The sequence below is a fragment of the Rousettus aegyptiacus genome, unplaced genomic scaffold (assembly GCF_014176215.1).
Source record: "Rousettus aegyptiacus isolate mRouAeg1 unplaced genomic scaffold, mRouAeg1.p scaffold_m13_p_7, whole genome shotgun sequence".
Taxonomy (NCBI): Eukaryota; Metazoa; Chordata; class Mammalia; order Chiroptera; family Pteropodidae; genus Rousettus; species Rousettus aegyptiacus.
The window spans coordinates 12,495,766-12,514,280 of NW_023416310.1; the positions used below are offsets into that span (position 1 = coordinate 12,495,766).

General features: G+C 32.4%; 1 protein-coding gene across 4 annotated transcripts in view; it reads right to left on the bottom strand.

The window, feature by feature from the left end:
• The window catches only part of ATAD2B (ATPase family AAA domain containing 2B), a 105,858-nt gene that overhangs the window by 60,614 nt on the left and 26,729 nt on the right, over positions 1–18,515 (bottom strand). For all 4 annotated transcript variants that reach the window (XM_016121750.2, XM_016121749.2, XM_016121752.2 and 1 more), the window contains 5 exons: positions 16,388–16,503; positions 14,764–14,938; positions 11,818–11,906; positions 4,542–4,701; positions 1,299–1,389 (listed from right to left, as the gene is read on the bottom strand). In XM_016121750.2, the coding sequence (XP_015977236.1) occupies positions 1,299–1,389; positions 4,542–4,701; positions 11,818–11,906; positions 14,764–14,938; positions 16,388–16,503 (631 nt within the window). The remainder of the gene's footprint in view (positions 1–1,298; positions 1,390–4,541; positions 4,702–11,817; positions 11,907–14,763; positions 14,939–16,387; positions 16,504–18,515) is intronic.

Below are 18,515 nucleotides of genomic sequence, written 5' to 3' on the forward strand. Positions count from 1 at the left end.
CAAATTCACAGAAGAAATACAAAGGCTTCCCAGTCTGATCTGCACTCTAATACAATAATAACATTAAAGTAGCAGGAAACAAAAAGGGTCAAATTTCAAAATGGGAAAAGACTGGACTTTTTGCACCAAATACCACCCTCTCCCATAAAGCAGCACAAGGCTTTGCAAAGGTCAAGCCAAATTTACATGAAATGGGTTTGGCGCATGCTCTCTTATACCAGGCAAAGCTTAAACTGGAGTACTGCTGGAGAGATTTACGGTTTCTCCTCACCAGAAGATGTCGAGGTCTTTGTGGTTCAAAAGCTGAGGGATGCTGCTTCGGAGATGGAGGTCCCTGTGGATGAAGAGGATAATTCGGATGTAGCTAACTGAATGGACTAATGTTCTATTTAAGTTTTAATTATTTGATGGTGGATCACAATTTTTTTTTTTTTTAACTAAGATGTTCTTTTTGGGTTTGGTAACTTTAAAGGTTTCCCAAGTAGGCTGTTGATTGTTAGTGACTTATTTGGGGCATTTCTTCATAATGCTTAAAAAGTTCATGGAGAGAGATTTTTTAATTTATTTTTTGAGAAAACCAGAGGAAAATAGACAAAAGACGGGGGGGGAATGAAGGAAAAATACCTGTGTGTATACTCAGTTGCTTCATATGTATTCATTTTTATTTCAGACCTAATTAGAGCCAAAACTCTAAATACCATCTCCTATGTATAATCATGTATGTACATAAAATACTGTCACCACATCCTTTTAGGACAGTAGTGTTCATTCGCTCTGTGGGGCAATCTTCCACTCTGTGAATAACATGATATTAAGTTGCAAAGTTTTCTATTTGGGGAATACTAGCAGAATGCCATTATGAATGTTCTTTGAAGACACTTCTCACTCAACTTCCTTCCTGACCGCAGGCATGAAGGTGAGCCCATCCTGTAATCTGCAAAGTGAAAGACTACAGTCCTGCTTTTGATATGAACCTTTATCTCTCAAGTTTACACTTACTAAGTAAAATTTCTGAAAGGGGACAATTCCTAAAAAGAGACACTGTAGTAATATTACTGACACCCAGCATTCAATGAAAGGAATTCTACTATTGAGTTTTGTTAGTCACCTAATGGCAGCTAAAATCCTAATTTAGAAGTGTCCAAACTTCAACCGAAATATTAAAAATTTTTACATTTAAAGGCAGTCATCTATTGCACAAAGACATAACTATACTCATTCGCATTCCAAACATAAGGGGAAAGGGAGGCTGAGCAGAATAAACAATGACAATCAAAAATTCAAACAGTAGTACTTACCAACACATTTTTCAGCCAATTCACCTAAAAAAGTTTCTGACAATTTTGGATTCCAGTCTCTGGTATGAATCTGTAATATGTGTTTTCTTGCCTAAAAAGAAAACCACAGGTAAATAAATTTGTCTTAAAAAAAACAAGTACAAGTAAATAAAATATCATCAACCCCTCAAATATATTTGCTGGAACAAATTTAAAGACTAACCATCCCCTAGCAAACCAAATGTTTATTTGAAAAGAAATTTAAACACCCTGGCATCCTCAACACCTCTGATTCCCATAATAACCCTGTGAGATGTGTAACAGAGATCTTTGTTTCACAAACTAAGACATTTAATATTCTTAGAGGTGAAGGAACTTGACTAGTGGCCATGTGACTGAGTGAGTGATCTAGAACTGGAATTCAAAACTAAATTTCACTTTTCCACATCATTTTTATCATCTGAAACCATATGGACAAGAAACTTTATTGTTATAATCATCATAGACAAACTTTATATTTAGAGTTCACAGAACTGCTGATTCTATCATATGCATAAAGTATTATGATTGACAATGAGCTAAACGACAAGTAATTCAAACTAAAAAAAAGTTTGAAGTTTAAACTTTTCAATTAAGTAATGAAATATAATGTATATTACTACCTATGTTAGTTGATCCTTTGGCATTGAGAAAACAGTGAAGAAATAACATGGAGTCTCTACATTCGTGCTGCTAACTCACTGAAATCGAGTAGGCTTAAGGCATGAGGAAACAATTCTATTCTTGCTTTAACAGGCCTGAAAACTTAAACTTTTGAACTTTTGATTGTGTATCAATGCCTGGAGATATATGGAAGTCCTGTAAATAACCCTCTGAAGAACAAGGAAAGAATGTATACATGACCAGACCACCTGACATCCATTATCCAGACCACTAGACATCTGGAAGATTACCGTCTCAGACTACTCCAGAGGCTAAGAATGCAGGGCTGACGCTTGTCAAGAATACTTTTTGCTATAAGAACTCTCAGCTTTTCTTTCTTCTTCAGAACTCTGGGTATTGCCTAGTTGTGTTTCTGATTTGCAAATCTTAAGACCCTGGAATAAATCTTTGCCATTTATTGTTAGACAAAGCCTCCTTGCACTCAGTTGACAGCATTTAATATATAACAAGGTATTTTCAGTATCTCCAATTCCTCCCCTCCTCTTCTCTCTTACACTAACCATACTCCAGTCAAGATTTTCTGTACCTACAATTGAAATTGCTCCTACCAGGTACACTAATGACCTATATAATATTAAATATAAGAGCTAATTTTGTTATTATCTGATTTAACCACATATGACAAAGTTAATTATACCCTTCTCATGGACAGATCTTCACCTGACTTTCAGAATCCCACTCTACTAGTTTTCCTCTTATCTTACTGACTGCTCCTTAAGACAAAGGATTTGGTAACCTCATCTAGTCTCGTGATCCTAAATATTATCTAAAGAAAAAAGTGAACAGCCAATCCAGGCCTTTTCCACAGCCCCAGGCCAAGAAAAATGGCCTTACATTTAGGTCTCACAGCACACTTTCCTTGAAACACAGTCAAAATTAATGTTGAAAACTATGTTCAAGATCCATAGCTGCACAATCTACTAAGCCGCTAGCCATATGAGGCTATTTTAATATTTCAATTAAATAAAACATTAAATTCAGTTCTTTAGTCACAATAACGATCAATCAAGTGCCCAATAGCCATATGTGGTTAGTGGCTATTACAATGGACATTGCTCAATGGCCAATGCAAATAAAGAACATTTCCATCACCACAAAAAATGCAATTGAACAATGCTGTTCAAGACCTTGTTTACTGTTAAATCTATGATTTGTGTGGGTTGTGCCTTAACTGTAAAGACTGTGATTGGCATACAGACCATGAGGCCTACATGACTAGGACAAGGTAGAAGACAATTAGGAAATCAAGGTAATGGCTTTCCTTTGCCAAAATAAACACTGGCTGTGTCTCTTAGAACTAAGCACAATCCCCATGTACTGGCAGAGCCTAAAAGACAAGCTTTGGACTGCTGTAACATATTCCAGACAAGATGGCTGATATTCCCAGTGCAGAAGTAGACCGCACCCACTTGAGCTTTGTCTCATACAACTAAACACACTTCTGTGCATTAATATAGTCTTGGAAGCTGCATTTGGGTAATGAAGATGCTACTGTCTGTGCTGTTTCCCACCCTGACAAAGCTATGGAAACCTGGTGCCAAATTAAAGCCTGCAGACTGGATTATCAATCCAACACTGAAATAACTACTAGTGGCCGTGCAGACTGACATAAATTGAGGTATTAACTGTTCTACATAGTGGAGCCATTGCTTTCATTTCTCTATAGTCTTTTTCACTATCCTAATCACAAAGTCTTTTGCATTTATATATATATAATCCAAGCATTCTACATAGAAATCTAAAAACCAAAGGTATATAACAATGACGTGTGTGTATCTATATGTATTTTTATATAGCATCTTCTCTGCTTTCTTTAGATTTCTTTAGATTTGTATGGGTATATGTTATAAATGTTAATAATTAGGCTTATTTGATATCTTAAATTAGATGGAAGCCTTGCCAAATACAGTATCTTCTCTTCATGAGTCATTTCCTCTCAAACTTAAATCAATGATTAAAGTGGTCAAACCAAGACTACCAATAAAAATTTCAAGTAGCATTAGGAAACAAGAACTTGGTATTTCACATAACACTTTACAAACTCAATGACTACACGTTGTCCTGTTTTAATTATACATTCTTTTAAAAACAATACTATAATAAATAACATGCTGCTTTTAATCAAATATGATGTTATGGTCATTTTTATGAAAATGCATTTTGGGCTCTTATTCATAAACCCACCAATACCCTACAAATGTTATTTTTATGGGAACAAAGCTACTTTGGCTAATCGATACATATAATCTGCCATACAATATAATTACAACAATCTAGAGAACTACAGAAAAGAGTAAGTAAGCATCTCTAGTAACCTAATCAAAAGCTTTCCTCTTATCAAAAATCATAAACTTTGTGAAATTGTCACTTTCTAGAAAGACTAAATTACTCAATAATTACAGGATTGTTTTAAGAATTAACTAAGGTATCCCACAAGCACAAAATTTTGAAAATGAAAATTCATAAAACTCTCAAAGTATATATTTGTTTCATAATGGAATCACAAATAAATCTTAATGTATTGAAGACAGAAACTCGTACCTTTTGATCAGGCAGGTTAAAAAGGAATTCTCTGTCAAAACGACCAGGTCTCCTGAGTGCAGGATCTATAGAATCAAGTCTGTTTGTAGCACCAATAACAACAATTTCACCCCTATTGTCTAATCCATCCATGAGAGCAAGAAGGGTTGACACTATTGAGCTGTAACAAAATTTTCAGACAAAATTAAAAACTAAGAAAAGAAAAAATTGTAAAAACTGCTGTTTATACTTTTCTCAGTCTTAAAATGTTAATCATAGCATGATGACATCTTAATGCAAGATTAAGTAATGTACAGAAATAATTTCAAAAGTGCAAAAGTAATACATTAACAGACACCTAAAATACAGCAGCAACTAAAAAGATAAAATGGACTGCACCAAAATTAAAAGTTTTTCTACTTTAAAGGGTATGGCTCTATCGAGATAGTGAAAAGACAACCTGAAGAGGAGAAAATATTTGCAAATTATATATTTAATACGAGTTTAGGGTCCAGAATATATAAAGAACAATTACAACTCAACAATAAAAAAAAAATCTACATTACAAGCAGTCAAAAGATTTAAATAAACACTTCTCCACAGAAAATATACAAAAGGCCCATCAGTAGTCATCAAGGATATACAAATCAAAACCACTTTAAACCCACTAGTATGATTATAGTTAAAAAGAGAGATAAAAATAGTATAGAAGAATGTGAAGAAATTAGAACACTCATACACTGTAAAATGTTGTGCCTCTTTGGAAAATAGTCTGACAATTCCTCCAACTATTAAACAAAGAGTTTCCATAGATCCAGCAATTCCGTAGAATATTTGTACATAAATGTTTATAGCTTTATTCATAATAGCTAAAAAGCAGAAGCAACTCAAATGTCCATCAACTGATAAATGGATAAATAAATGTGGCATATCCATACTGAAATACTATTTGTCAATAAAAATAAATGAAGTACTAACAGATGCTATAACATATATCAACCTTGGAAACACTGCAATTTTCAACTGTACTATTGAAAGAAGCCACCCACACAACTCCACAAACTGTATGACTCCATTTATATGAAAAGTCTAGAAGAGGCAAATCTATACAAAGTATATTAGTGGTTGCCCAGAGTTTGAGAACAATGAAGAAGAAATTGGAGAGTGAAGGCTAACGGGTACAAGGTTTCTTTTAGAGATGAAAATGTTCTATAATTGACTATCGTAATGGTTATACAACTATGTAAATATACTGAAAGCCACTGAATCACACACGGTTTAAATGAGTGAACTGTTTATGTGAATAGTATCTCAATAAAGCTGTTTTTAAAAAAGAAAAATACAACAGTTTGTTTTAAGAGAAAAAATCTTGGGAAAGGAATTAACGACTGACAATTTATATTATGTTTAGAGTAACTATAGAATTACAGTTACATTACTGTTATACTTTTTTAGACAATTTCTTTAGAATGGCCACCATTTTAACTAAGTTCAACTTAAAATCATTCTGTGCATATTTTAGAGTAGATTTTTAACCTATGACTTAAACATTACTGAATAAAAATGTTTCATTTATAACAAACTATAGTTCTAGTAACGATGGTATTCCTACTGTTTTCCAACTGTTCTCACTTCTACTCCTTTATTCTTACTGCTAATACCTGCATGAAATAACTTCTCCAATATGCTCAATGTATTTTAAAAAATCATTCTTGTTCCTAAACTGTTCTACCTATGTTTCCCAAATCTATAAATGGAACCAAAATGCCAGAGTCCCAGTATATATACATAGGGAAGATTTGTGCTTATTCTTTTCTATTGAATAACAATTAATGATAAAAGTGCCTCACTCAATATATAAGGAGTGAGAAACAAGCATCCTTAAGCATAAGTTAATATTTAACATCAAACTTTTCCAGTTACAGATGGGCATTTCAAATGTTTGTTAGGATTGATCAGCATTTTTAAGTGTTTTGAACAGAGTTATTAGAAGACAAAGTTTCAAACATGGCCAGAAACAGAATTACATCCTAGCTTAAACTCTACCAAAAGTTGACTTTATTTTAAAAATCTAAAATTACCAGTGACTGGATCAAAATCCTTTAGAAACCCCTGTTATGTTTAAAATAAACTCCAAATTATTTAATACTATATTTGAGGCCTACTTGCCTCCTTTATCCTTTTCTCCTACATTATCTTCTAAAAGCATCTGTATTCTCTTTCAAATAAGAATCTAAAGTACAACTGGAATTTTTTTATATGACATGAAGAGAAATCCAGTTTTATTTTTTCACCAAATAGCCAATTTTCCCAGCATTATTTATTGAAAAGGTCATCCTTTCCCACTAGCACTGCACTGCCTTTTATTATAAACCAAGCATGCACATATATGTAGCTCTGGGCTCTGTTCCATTGGTCTATTTGTGAAGTCTCCCACCAATATCAAATTATCTTTACCCTAAGAAGCCTAATAATCCAGTAGAGTAAGACCTCCCACCTCATTTTTCCAAAGAAGTCTACACTATTCTTAACCTTTGTATTTCCATATAAATTTCAGGATCATTTTATCAAGTTCCCCCAAAAAAGTTGTGATTTTGATCAGGATTACAGTGAATCTATTGATTAATAATGTGGAAGAACAAGACAACTTAAAAATATTCAGTCTTCCTGCACTTGCCTTTTATGGAGCTGCCTGCATGAACTTTCTTCCAAGTGTATCTCACTCACTCTGCCTAGTTTACTTAATAAAATCGCTTCTGCTTGCAAAAAAAAAAAAAAAAATTCGGGTTTCCAATTCATGAACATGGTATTTCTCTCCATTTATTTAATCTTTCTTTGACATTTCTGAACCAAGTTTTACTATTTTCTTCAGACATAGCAATGAACTTTTCAAATTTATTCTTCGCAATGTCTTTTTAAGGAGACTGTAGATAGCAGTTTTTCATTTTTACACAATTACCAGTATAAAGACAAAATTTTCTTATTGATTGGTTTAATCTTGCTAATTGCTCATTACTACATCTAAGAAGTTATCTAGAAATTGCTTTAGAATTCCTACATACAAAATTATGTCCTCTACAAATGATACCAGAGGTGCTTATTCTCCAATGCACATACCTTGTGTGGCTTCATCTTGCCAGACTACACTAACGGGGATCTACACACAGCACTGATGAGAAGTATTCACATAAGCCATGTTTCTAACTCCCCAGACTAAAAGTTTTCATCTCTAAACATTAAATATGCTCGTTATAGGTTTTTCTACTTGTTCAAATAATTTTAGAGCATTAACTTATTTTTTGCTCATTTAGTTTATCAATTACTGAGGTACATGATAGCTCTCCCAATAATTATCAATTTGTCTCCTATTTTACAGTTTGTCAATTTTTGTTTTATACAGTTTGAAATGTAGTTATATTAGGAAATTACAAATTTTAAATTGCTACACTCTAATAAATTGAAGCTTTCATCATTATAAGTTGATCCTCTTTATATATATAATAGTTTTCTGCTTTATAGTCTATTTTGCCAAATATTAATATAATTATACCAGTTTTCTGTTAGTATTTACTATCTGATATATTTTTATATTATTTAATGAATTTGACTATTCTGGACATTTTATATAAATATGTGACCTACTGTGTCTGGCTTATTCCACTTAGCATAAAGACTTCGAGGTTCATCCATGGTACATGCATAAGGTACACTTGCACGTGTCAGAATTTCATTCCTTAAGACTGAAAAATACTCCACTGTATACATATTACCGCATTTTATTTGTCCATTATATGTTGATGGACATCTGAATTATTTCTATCTTTGGACTATTATGAATGACACTGATATGTATATTTCTAAGCTGCTGTGGGCTTTTCCCCCACAAGTTTGTCACCTCTCCGTGTCCTCATATGTAAATGTGTCTCTTAAAAATAAAAGTGTTATATTTTGTTTTCCCCACTCTGCCAATCTTTGTTTTTAAAAAAAATTCAATCCCTTAACATTTGGGTTTAAATCTACAATCACATTTTGTGATTACTTTTGGATTGACTTCTTTTAATTATTCTATATCTCATTAATAATTTAGAAATTATACAGTATGTTCTATTTTATTAGTGATTATTCTAAAAATTAAAACCTGCATGCTTGCTACTCAAAGGTTCCATTTCCAGGTTTGATGAAGACTCTGCTAGATGACCCCTTGCTCTCCTTCATAAAATAACTATAAAACCTATACACAATACACAAGCATATACCTGAAGAACTGGTAACTAAGCAGAGATAGATTCTAGTGGAAGTTCATGGTCGTTTGGAGAAAGGGAGACATACACAAAACAAGTTCCCTTCTCTCTGGCTTTTGGCAGGAGGCTAAGTACAGTAAATGGGAGAGAATGATAATGTGGGGAAATCCCTTACTTTTCCAGTCTGAGAGTTCAGAAAAGAGAAGGTAGAAAACCATAAACACTACAGAATGTGAGATTCCACAAGGGCAAGAGCTAGTGAGGACATCCCCAAACTCTATCTATTCACATCTCTGAATGATCCCCAATAACAAGGGCACAGAGAATTCAAAGGATTAAGCAAAACACAAAAGATCTGAAAGGAGACCAGCGCTACCAGCCAAGAAACAGTCTGTATTTCAAAGCCTAAACCAGAAAATTATGTGCTAAAACAAAGGAAATACTTATTTATAAAAGGAAAATAATAGAATCCACAGACTCCACAAATTAACATTAATAATGTCCAGGATCCAATCCAAAATTGCCCAACAAATGAAGAACCAAAACAACAGAACATATTGTCAAGAGAAAAGAAAATTGAGCGGTCTAACAGTGAAGCGAACCAGATGTTGAAACACCAGAGGGTTTTAAAGCAACTATTAACTAATCTCGATGCAGTAAAATGAAATATGTTTAAGCAGATGAAAGTCACAGTAGAAAAATGTAAACAATGAAAAAGAATCAAATGTAAGCCCTACAACTGAAAAATATAATCTCTGAAATAAAAATGTGTTGCTGGACAAAACAGTAAAATAAACCTGACAGAGTAAAAAGTGAAAACTGACTAAAGATAGTTAACTTACTATCTTTAGACTGACTAAAGATAGATCAATAATAATTATCCAAGTAGAAGAGAAAAAATTATAAAACCATGTATTATGAAGCATGGGAACAAGGATCCAATTAATGGCTTTCCACTTATAGACTGCAATGTAGGGGAGAGGGAATGCTGACAGAGATGAGCTGGCCCATTAAGCAGAAGAGAGAGGACTGAGATTCCAAAGAGACCAAGAAGACTGAAGTTCACAGGAAAGAGTACCAGAGAGGAGACCATTGCAAAGAGAGTGAACTCAGGAAATATACACAACGTCCTTCAAGACTTCAGCTAAATATGGATCAGTGCATGCATGTGAGAAATTTACTCAGGGCTTAGGGAAAAAATACACAGAAGTAACAGGACTTTACACTCTCAGAGAACCAGGAATATTGCCACGAGCCAGAGTGGTACATCTCATGACTCATGGGCCATTGCATGTAATGCACAAAAAGACTCTACTTTATTAGTGGGAAATATTTAGCCCTTCACGGAGGACTACTCCAGACTCACATAACAAACTTAAAAAGCAACATTCAAAACACTCGGACTGTTTTTAAGTAAGTTTACTGTGTCCCCTCTCCAAAAACAAACCCCTCAAAATATTTATTTATAATATCAAATCAATAAGGCAAAATTTATGTTTGGCTTCCAATAAAAATTGCCAGGAGCAGAAAATATAGTCCCATAATGAGAAAAATCAATTGAATTCAAGCAAACCAGAACTAAGATATTAAAACAGGCAGATAAGGAAATTATTATAACCCCATTCCATATACTGAAAAGTTTCTTATATCTGCACAAATAAGATACAAAACAGACCCAAACAGAACATCTAGAGATGAAAACAAAACTATGTTAAGTCAAAAAATACAACAGGATTAACGACAGACTTAGACATTGAAGAACAAAAGATTAGTTAAGTACAAGACAGAACAATTAAAACTATGCCAAATTAAACTGAAAATACAGGTTAGAGCAAAATTAACAAATGATCAATGCAATGAACTGTGGGACTGCAACGAGCAACTTAATGTACATGTAATTAAAGGCCACAAGAAGAGACAGAGACAAGGGAGACAGAAAAAAATTTTAAGAAATCATGGCCAAAAATGTTACAACTGTGATGAAAACAAGCAGCTCAGACTTATGCAGCTCAATCCAAGAATGAGAAAAGTCTACGAAAGAACATCACTAAACGAACTACACAAAACCGGTGATGAGAAAGATATTAAAAACAGTCTGAGAAATGGATATATTACAAAAATGACAACAGAACTCTTACATAATCTTAAAACACAATAAGACATACAACCTGATTTCTTTTTTTTTAAAAAAAAGGAGGTAATAGATTTTAACAGATAGTTAACAAAACAAAATATCCAAGTGGGCAATAAGCACATGCAAAGATGCTTAATATTAGTTATCAGGAAAATGTAAATTAACCCACTACCACATACCCAACAGAATGGCTAAAGTTAAAGAGAATAATAATACTAAATGTTTGCAAGAATAGGTAACCCAAATTCTCGTACATTACAGGTAAGAACCAAAAATGGTACAGCACTCCAGAAAACACACATTCACCCTAGGACCTAGCTATTCCTCTCTTAGGTATTTACCCAACAGAAATGAAAACACGTCCACAGGAAAATGTGTATGCAAATGTTACAGTAGCATTATCATAATTGCCAAAAACAGAAGCAAATGAAATCTTAATCATGCGGATTAACAAATAAATTGTGGTACACATACATAAACACACTCTCCAAGGAATACTACTCAGAAATGAAAAGGAGCAAAATATTAGTATACATGACATGGATAAATTTCAAAAACATCATGCTACGTCAGGATCAGGCAACATTTTCTATAAAGAGCCAGAAAGTAAATGTTTTAGGTGTCACAAGCCATATGATATTTCTTTCATAACTCAGCTCTGCTCTTGTAGTGCAAAAGCAGGCATATATAATCAAAAAATAAACATAGCACTGCTCCAACAAAACATCATTTACAAAAACAGACAGGAGGCTAGACTGGCCCACAGATTGTTATTTGCAGACCCTTGTGCTAAGTGAAAAAAGTCTTCCTCAAGGACACAGATCACATTTTATAAGCCTCACAGTACTTAACCAAGGACTAAGGCTAAATACTATGTCAATGAGTGAAAAGAATCCAACATAATCAGATTAGGAAAAATTACCTGTGGATTTGATCTTGTCTGCTAGAGCGCACTGGAGCTAATCCATCTATTTCATCAAAAAATATTATAGAAGGTCTCATCAAATATGCCTAGTATAAAAAGAAAAAACTATCGTTTAGTGTATTAGTTTCCATTTTTAAATTTTAATTATTATGTTTTCTTAATAACTAATTTAAGTAAATGACACATCATGTAGCAGGTAAAAAAGATTAGAGTAAAAAGGATATCTCCTTACCACCCTGTCTCTAACCACAAGGTCTTCTCCCAGTAGGATCTGTTTTCAGTTTGTTTATCCTTCCATAAATACCATTTATACACATACACAAAAAAGTGTCTTTTGAAACACACTGCTTTTATTTTATTTAATGCAATTTAAACACTAGACACATTGCGTAATCATATAACACAGTCTATTTTAAGAAACAATATATTTTAATTGGCTTCCACTGTAAGTACATAAGACTTGCCAAATTCTTTAACAGCTGCAAAATGGTGTGTGAATGTGCCATAATTACACTAGTCCCCTATTATCAACAATGCTTGAATAAGTATTTGTGTACATTTAACATTTCCCATGAGTATAAACTTATCAATATAGTAAATTCTAAAAGTAGAACTACTGTTTCAAAAGGCATGTGTCGTTTCTAATTTAGTCAGACATTTGCAAATTGCCTCCCATTGATGTGCCAATTTACCCTTTTGCCAGCAATATTTAAGAGTGCTCACTAACAAGGTATTATCAAACTTCTGGATCTTTTTTTAGAACAAAAAATTATATCTCAGTTTCACTCTAATTTTTATTTCTACTATCAATAAAGATGAGCACTTTTCATACGTTTAAGAGCCATTTATATTGCTTTTTCTATGAGAGTTCTATTTGTATCCTTTGCCAATTTTTCTATTGGATTATTGGCCTTTTGCTTACGGATTTCTAGGAGCTATTTATTTTAAAAATTACACCTCTCTCTGTGAAAGGAAATGCAAATATTTTTTTGCAAAGGGTATCATTTATCTTTTGGTATTGCTTACAATATTTTACCATTCAGAACCTTAAAAAAATTATCTAGTGGGTCTTTTCTTGCACAGTTAGACTCCCAATTCGGACTAACCAAATTCTCCTGAGTTTTCTTCTGGTACTTTCACAGTGTCATTTTTCTCACTTAAATCTTAGATCTAGCAGGAACTTAATTTGATTTAAGGTAAATGAATATTAGATTACATATGAAAAGTATCTGTACAGTTTACTCAATATAGTTTATTTATGTTTCAAAATTACTTCTAGAAATTGTAGTTCACAGGAAGGTCAGCTTAGTAAAGAATGAATACAAATTTTTCATATTTCCCTGACTGATATGACATGCATTAAACTTCCAGTGTTCTCTCATAATTTGAAATGAAGTACGATTCAATCACAAAACTTAGGCTTTAGGAAAAAACCTTTAAAGACAAGAATTATGTAATAAAAGGGAAACTAAATATTTGATAATTACTTTTGTATACATGAAACACACAGCTCTTTTTTAGAACTACAGCCTCATAGAATCGCAGAAAGTAAGTACACTGTATTATATGCTAGTCATTGTGATACACACTTCACATTCTTTTTTTCAGTAAAATCTCACAGTAGTCCAGTGAGACAGGTATTATTTCCCCCATTTTATACAAGAGGCAACTAAAGATCAGATGCTTTCATTTTCTTAAAGTTACATACTTAACAGCGAAGCCAGATATAAACTAACATTTTGCTTATACCAGAGGCCACTCTTAGCCAATACATTATACTGCCTTCATTTTATTTAGTGCAAAATTTAATTTAGGAATGTAGACTCTTTCATTTAAAAAGACAATAATAACAATCAGTAATTTTTTAAAAAAGAAAGCAAACCTTTCCATTACTCTTGCCTATAAATAAAACTGCAAAACAGATATAAAGTAAATTTCAATTTTAAAAGCAGCATGATTTATGCTATGGTTTTAAATAAAACCAAAGGACAGTCTTACCCCCAGAAAAGAGTGGCTAAAAAGTTTAACTGTCAAAAATTTTAAATTAAGTCACTGGACAATATGTCTGCATTCCCGAGCTAATTTGTCCCTTGTCTACCAATGTTATTCTATATTTATATATTTTTCAATTATTACTAAACTCTCTTATAGCATGTTAACTGTAAATATTTGACTTCTCAACAGACACTGAACATCTTGAAGAATTTCATCTTATTCCTCTTTCTAATAATAACTAAAAACAATACTTGAAGTGCTTTACCAATTTCAAAGGACTTTGACACACATCAACTCAGTAATGGGAACTCAACACATGCTTGTTGAAAGTATTTTTTAAAATTTCATGTGAATTTCCTTAGCCATAATAAAATATAAGTTGTACTGACAAATATGAATGACTGCATTCACTAGCTCAAACAATCAAAAGTGAATTTAATCAGTACTAATTTTTATAAATATTAGAAAATAATATTTTTAAAGTTACTGTTAAAAATAAACAATAGATACTCTACACATATTCACTTACCTTACTGTGTCTTTCATAAGCATTCATTTATTACTGAACTCTTTTCTAGCACCATATCTATACCTGATGAAAATAAATAATATACTGCTCTGTGCGATTTCTTACACAGATGTTAAATGTTTTAAGCTTGTTCTATTTCGTCAATTAGATTATGATCTAATGGTGTGTACGTTATAACCAGGGTTCTCAAAAGCACCTCACATGTTATTATGCCTGTTAGCCGCCTCAATGTTTCATGGATCATCTTAAATTGGTACTAGTAAAACTGCTAGTAAACACCTCTAAGGCATTCAAATTCAGATTATTGATCCTAAATTTAACATACTGATTAAAAATATGCCTCGTTAAGTTTGCATTTACAGACTAAATGTATTAAATATTCTAAAGAAGATATTCTCATATTAGCTGATTTCACCTACCTGATCAAAAAGAAGCCTAAGTTGCCGTTCTGATTCACCGACCCACTTGCTCAGACAGTCTGCTCCTTTTCGCATAAAAAAAGCCACCTTTTTGTCTCCTTGACTGCATTCATTAGCTAATGCTCTGGCAACCAAGGTTTTGCCTGTGCCAGGAGGGCCATAAAACAAACAGCCCCTAGAGGAATAAAAAAATCAATAAAAGTAAATTAATGTTATCACTACCATTAATAACCAATATAAAAGGATATAACTCCAAAATAACTTTTTATTAATGTATGTTATCATTATTAGACACTTTTGTAGCATACAGAAAAAAGTTTCACTTTGCTGAGGGTCCTCAAGGATGTTCTTTCTCAGAGCACCAAGCTTTGGTATGGCAAAAAAAAAGAGTTAAATCATAATGAGTAACACGGCAAGATATATCAAAATTTTCAATGTTTTTTTCCCTGTGACTCAGAAATTGAACATCTTAGAATGTATCATATATAAATACGCAAAAGAATGTTATTTTAAAAAATGTTAAATGAATTCTCAATAGAGCATTATTTTTAATTGTGAAAAACTTAAAAAATTAAAATGCTATCTATTAATAAGGAAAAGATAAATAGTTATATATATAATAAAATAGCATAGTATCAAAAAGAATAATACACATTATTAGTATGGAAAGGTATCTAAAATATACTGTAGAGTGAAAAGCTATATGAGTACTGAATAATCTCATTTACATTTGTTTATATGTGCACAGTACAGGCAAAATATAAATTTAATATAGGCATGTATGTATAAAAGAAACCTGTAATGCATATACAAAATTGTTCATCCCTAAAGAGTTAGATTACCTTCTACTATAATACTTTCTCCTTATAACTCTATTTTATTTAAGTTTTTATCAAGGTTATACTTTAATAGCTTTGAAAAAGTTATAATTATTGTTAAAATTCGATTTAAATTTACATTATATGAAAAACAAATAGTTATTATAAGTTCAAAAAGCCACTGCAGAATTATAGATCAACTTTCCACACCAGAGATGACTCTTTAATAAGATTTTCTATATAAATTAGAGCCAAATCTGAATAAAAAGTACCTCCTATTAAATGAAAATACAGTTTAAATCTACAGTCTATATATGTATATTTTCAGAATGTTTTATTCTTCTCAATTTTCTTTAACATAATTTCTCAGCCTTTTCTAATATTTAACTAGCTAACCACACCTCATGATCAAACTCAATTAATCTGATCATAAAAATAAATGATCATGCTTACCATTTCAAAACACTCCCTCATTAAGACAAAGAAACACTTCATTGAATTGTGCTTCCAAAGACTGAACAACATATAGCATCAAGCTCAACGCTATTAGGAGGCCAAACAAAGGAAAATTCCTTTGGGCAATCTACTTGTATATCCAAGGCCTGCATAAAGAATCTCATCTGTATCTGACTCTTAAATGCTGAAATGTAAACTTCGAGAACACGGTACCACAGTCTTAAGAGTCCTAAAACATAACATATCTTTCTTAATTCTCATTGCCAGAACACATTGAATACATATGAAATATTTATGTTTATAATCATTTCCTAACTGAAATTTGATAAATTAACAGAAATTATACTTACCTTGGAGGCTGAATTTTAAATTTTTCAAAAATTTCTGGATATAATAGTGGGAATACTACCATTTCCTTTAGTGCATGAATATGATGGCTCAATCCACCTATGCTATCAAATCGCACCTTGAAAAGAAGGATAAAAGTTTAACATACAATAATTTCCAGTGTTTACAAATTTTTTAAACTATATGATGTAGTCTTATGATTCAGAATACAAGCCTTCAGTAGGAACTTTTAAACATAAAGTTCAAAAAATTACACTTTTGAAGTAAGTGTAAAAAAATAAAGTTGGCAGTAAAATTCAAGTTTAGATTCAGTCTAGCCAAGCAAAAGATACCATTCTTTACTATCCTAGTAACTAATGACCAAGATTAATGCCCAGTCTAATACTTTAATGGGTATCTATAAGAGACATTATGCTGTATGTACACGCTACTAATTTAAATGCCTTTCGAAATCTCTCTCAGTGTATTCTCACCAGGGGCAATATTGCCCCCAAGGGAACAAAAATTAGTTCCGGAATAGGGTAAAAAATATCTTGGCTATTACAATGGTCTGTGTTCCTCCAAAGCTCAACTTTACCTGACAAAATCTTAACCTTTAATATTAATTTATCTAGATAGGAGAAATTTTTCCCCTTAGGAGACAACAATGAAAAAACCTTTTGAGAAACACTCATCTATCACAAGAAGCAACAGAGATTATTCCTCCCACCTATCAACAGTTGAAACATCTAAAAGACTTTGTGTAAATTAAAAAATTGTACAGAAGAAAGTGCTTGAAGGAAATAGTGAAAAAATGTTAACTCACTGCCATCGGGTTCTGGGAGATTTCTTTGCTTCTCTATTCTGTTACATTACTTGAAAATGTTTTACAATGACTATCTTACTATAATAGAAAAACCTTAAGTAATCTAGAAAAATATGGAGTTTAAATTAAAGAAATATTCTAAGAGAAGCCAAATTTTCTTATATAGGATATCAAATTTTAAAGAAATAAGTTACTCTAATTGACTCGTAGAAACACCTAGATTCATGAAAGTAAGGTGCTGATAAACCAAATAAGCAAAAATCATTAGGTAAAGTCCACTGAGAATGTGAACTATTAGACATGCAGTTCTGAAATTTCCTTAGGTCCTCACAAATTAGTATTTGGAGGTAGCTAACATTTCATTTTCAAATATATACACAACTCCATTTGATAACTTTAGTCTCTTATATAAGAATCACTTAAATTATGTTGAATAGGTTTATGAAAACAACAACAAAAAAATACTGAATACATTCTTGGTTATACAATACCCTTATTGCAAAGTATCCCCTAAAAAAGATTCCAACAGTAAGAATCTACCGTGGCCTCTAAATCTTGTCTCTCTTTTCATGCTACATATTTTCCCTGCATGCTATTATCCATCTCCCTTAATCACCTCAACTATCTTTATATCGGTGATCCATATTCAAATTTCCAGCCCAGATATTTCCAGTTAATGCCAAAAACAACCATTTCTAATAAGTTACTTTAATTTGTGATGTGCCGCAGATATCTAAACATGACTATAATTAAATCATCTTCATGCCTCAAATACATATTCCTTCTCTTATGTTCCCTATCTCAGAAAATAAAGCCATCCATTATCCCACCCAGTTGCTTAAGCCAGAAACCTAAGTAATGGATTCAACTAGTTTCTCTCTCTCATTCCCCAAAAGGAATTAATTCACCAAATTCTGTCATATCTGAATTCTCTCCTGAATTCCATCAAATCCATATCCTACTTCCTTCCATTATTACCCTACATTCTACCATGACCATCACTCCAGATTACTAGGTTACAACTACAAACCAGTCTCCCTAACATTAGCCTTGCTTCCCTCAAATTCATTACCTACATAAGAGACAATAGTGATCTGTCTAAAATCTGATCATGAAAACTAAGCAGCTTCAACAATACCCCATTGGTAATCATGGTTTATGGGGCCTTGCCATATTCATCAGCCTCATTTCCTACACATTTTTCATTATATACTCCAGTAATAATGAAATTGAAAAATTTGAGTATCACATGTGACCAGAGTGCTAGGTTCCAAAATACATAAATCAAAACACTAATAATAGTGATATCTAGATTTTCTTTTATT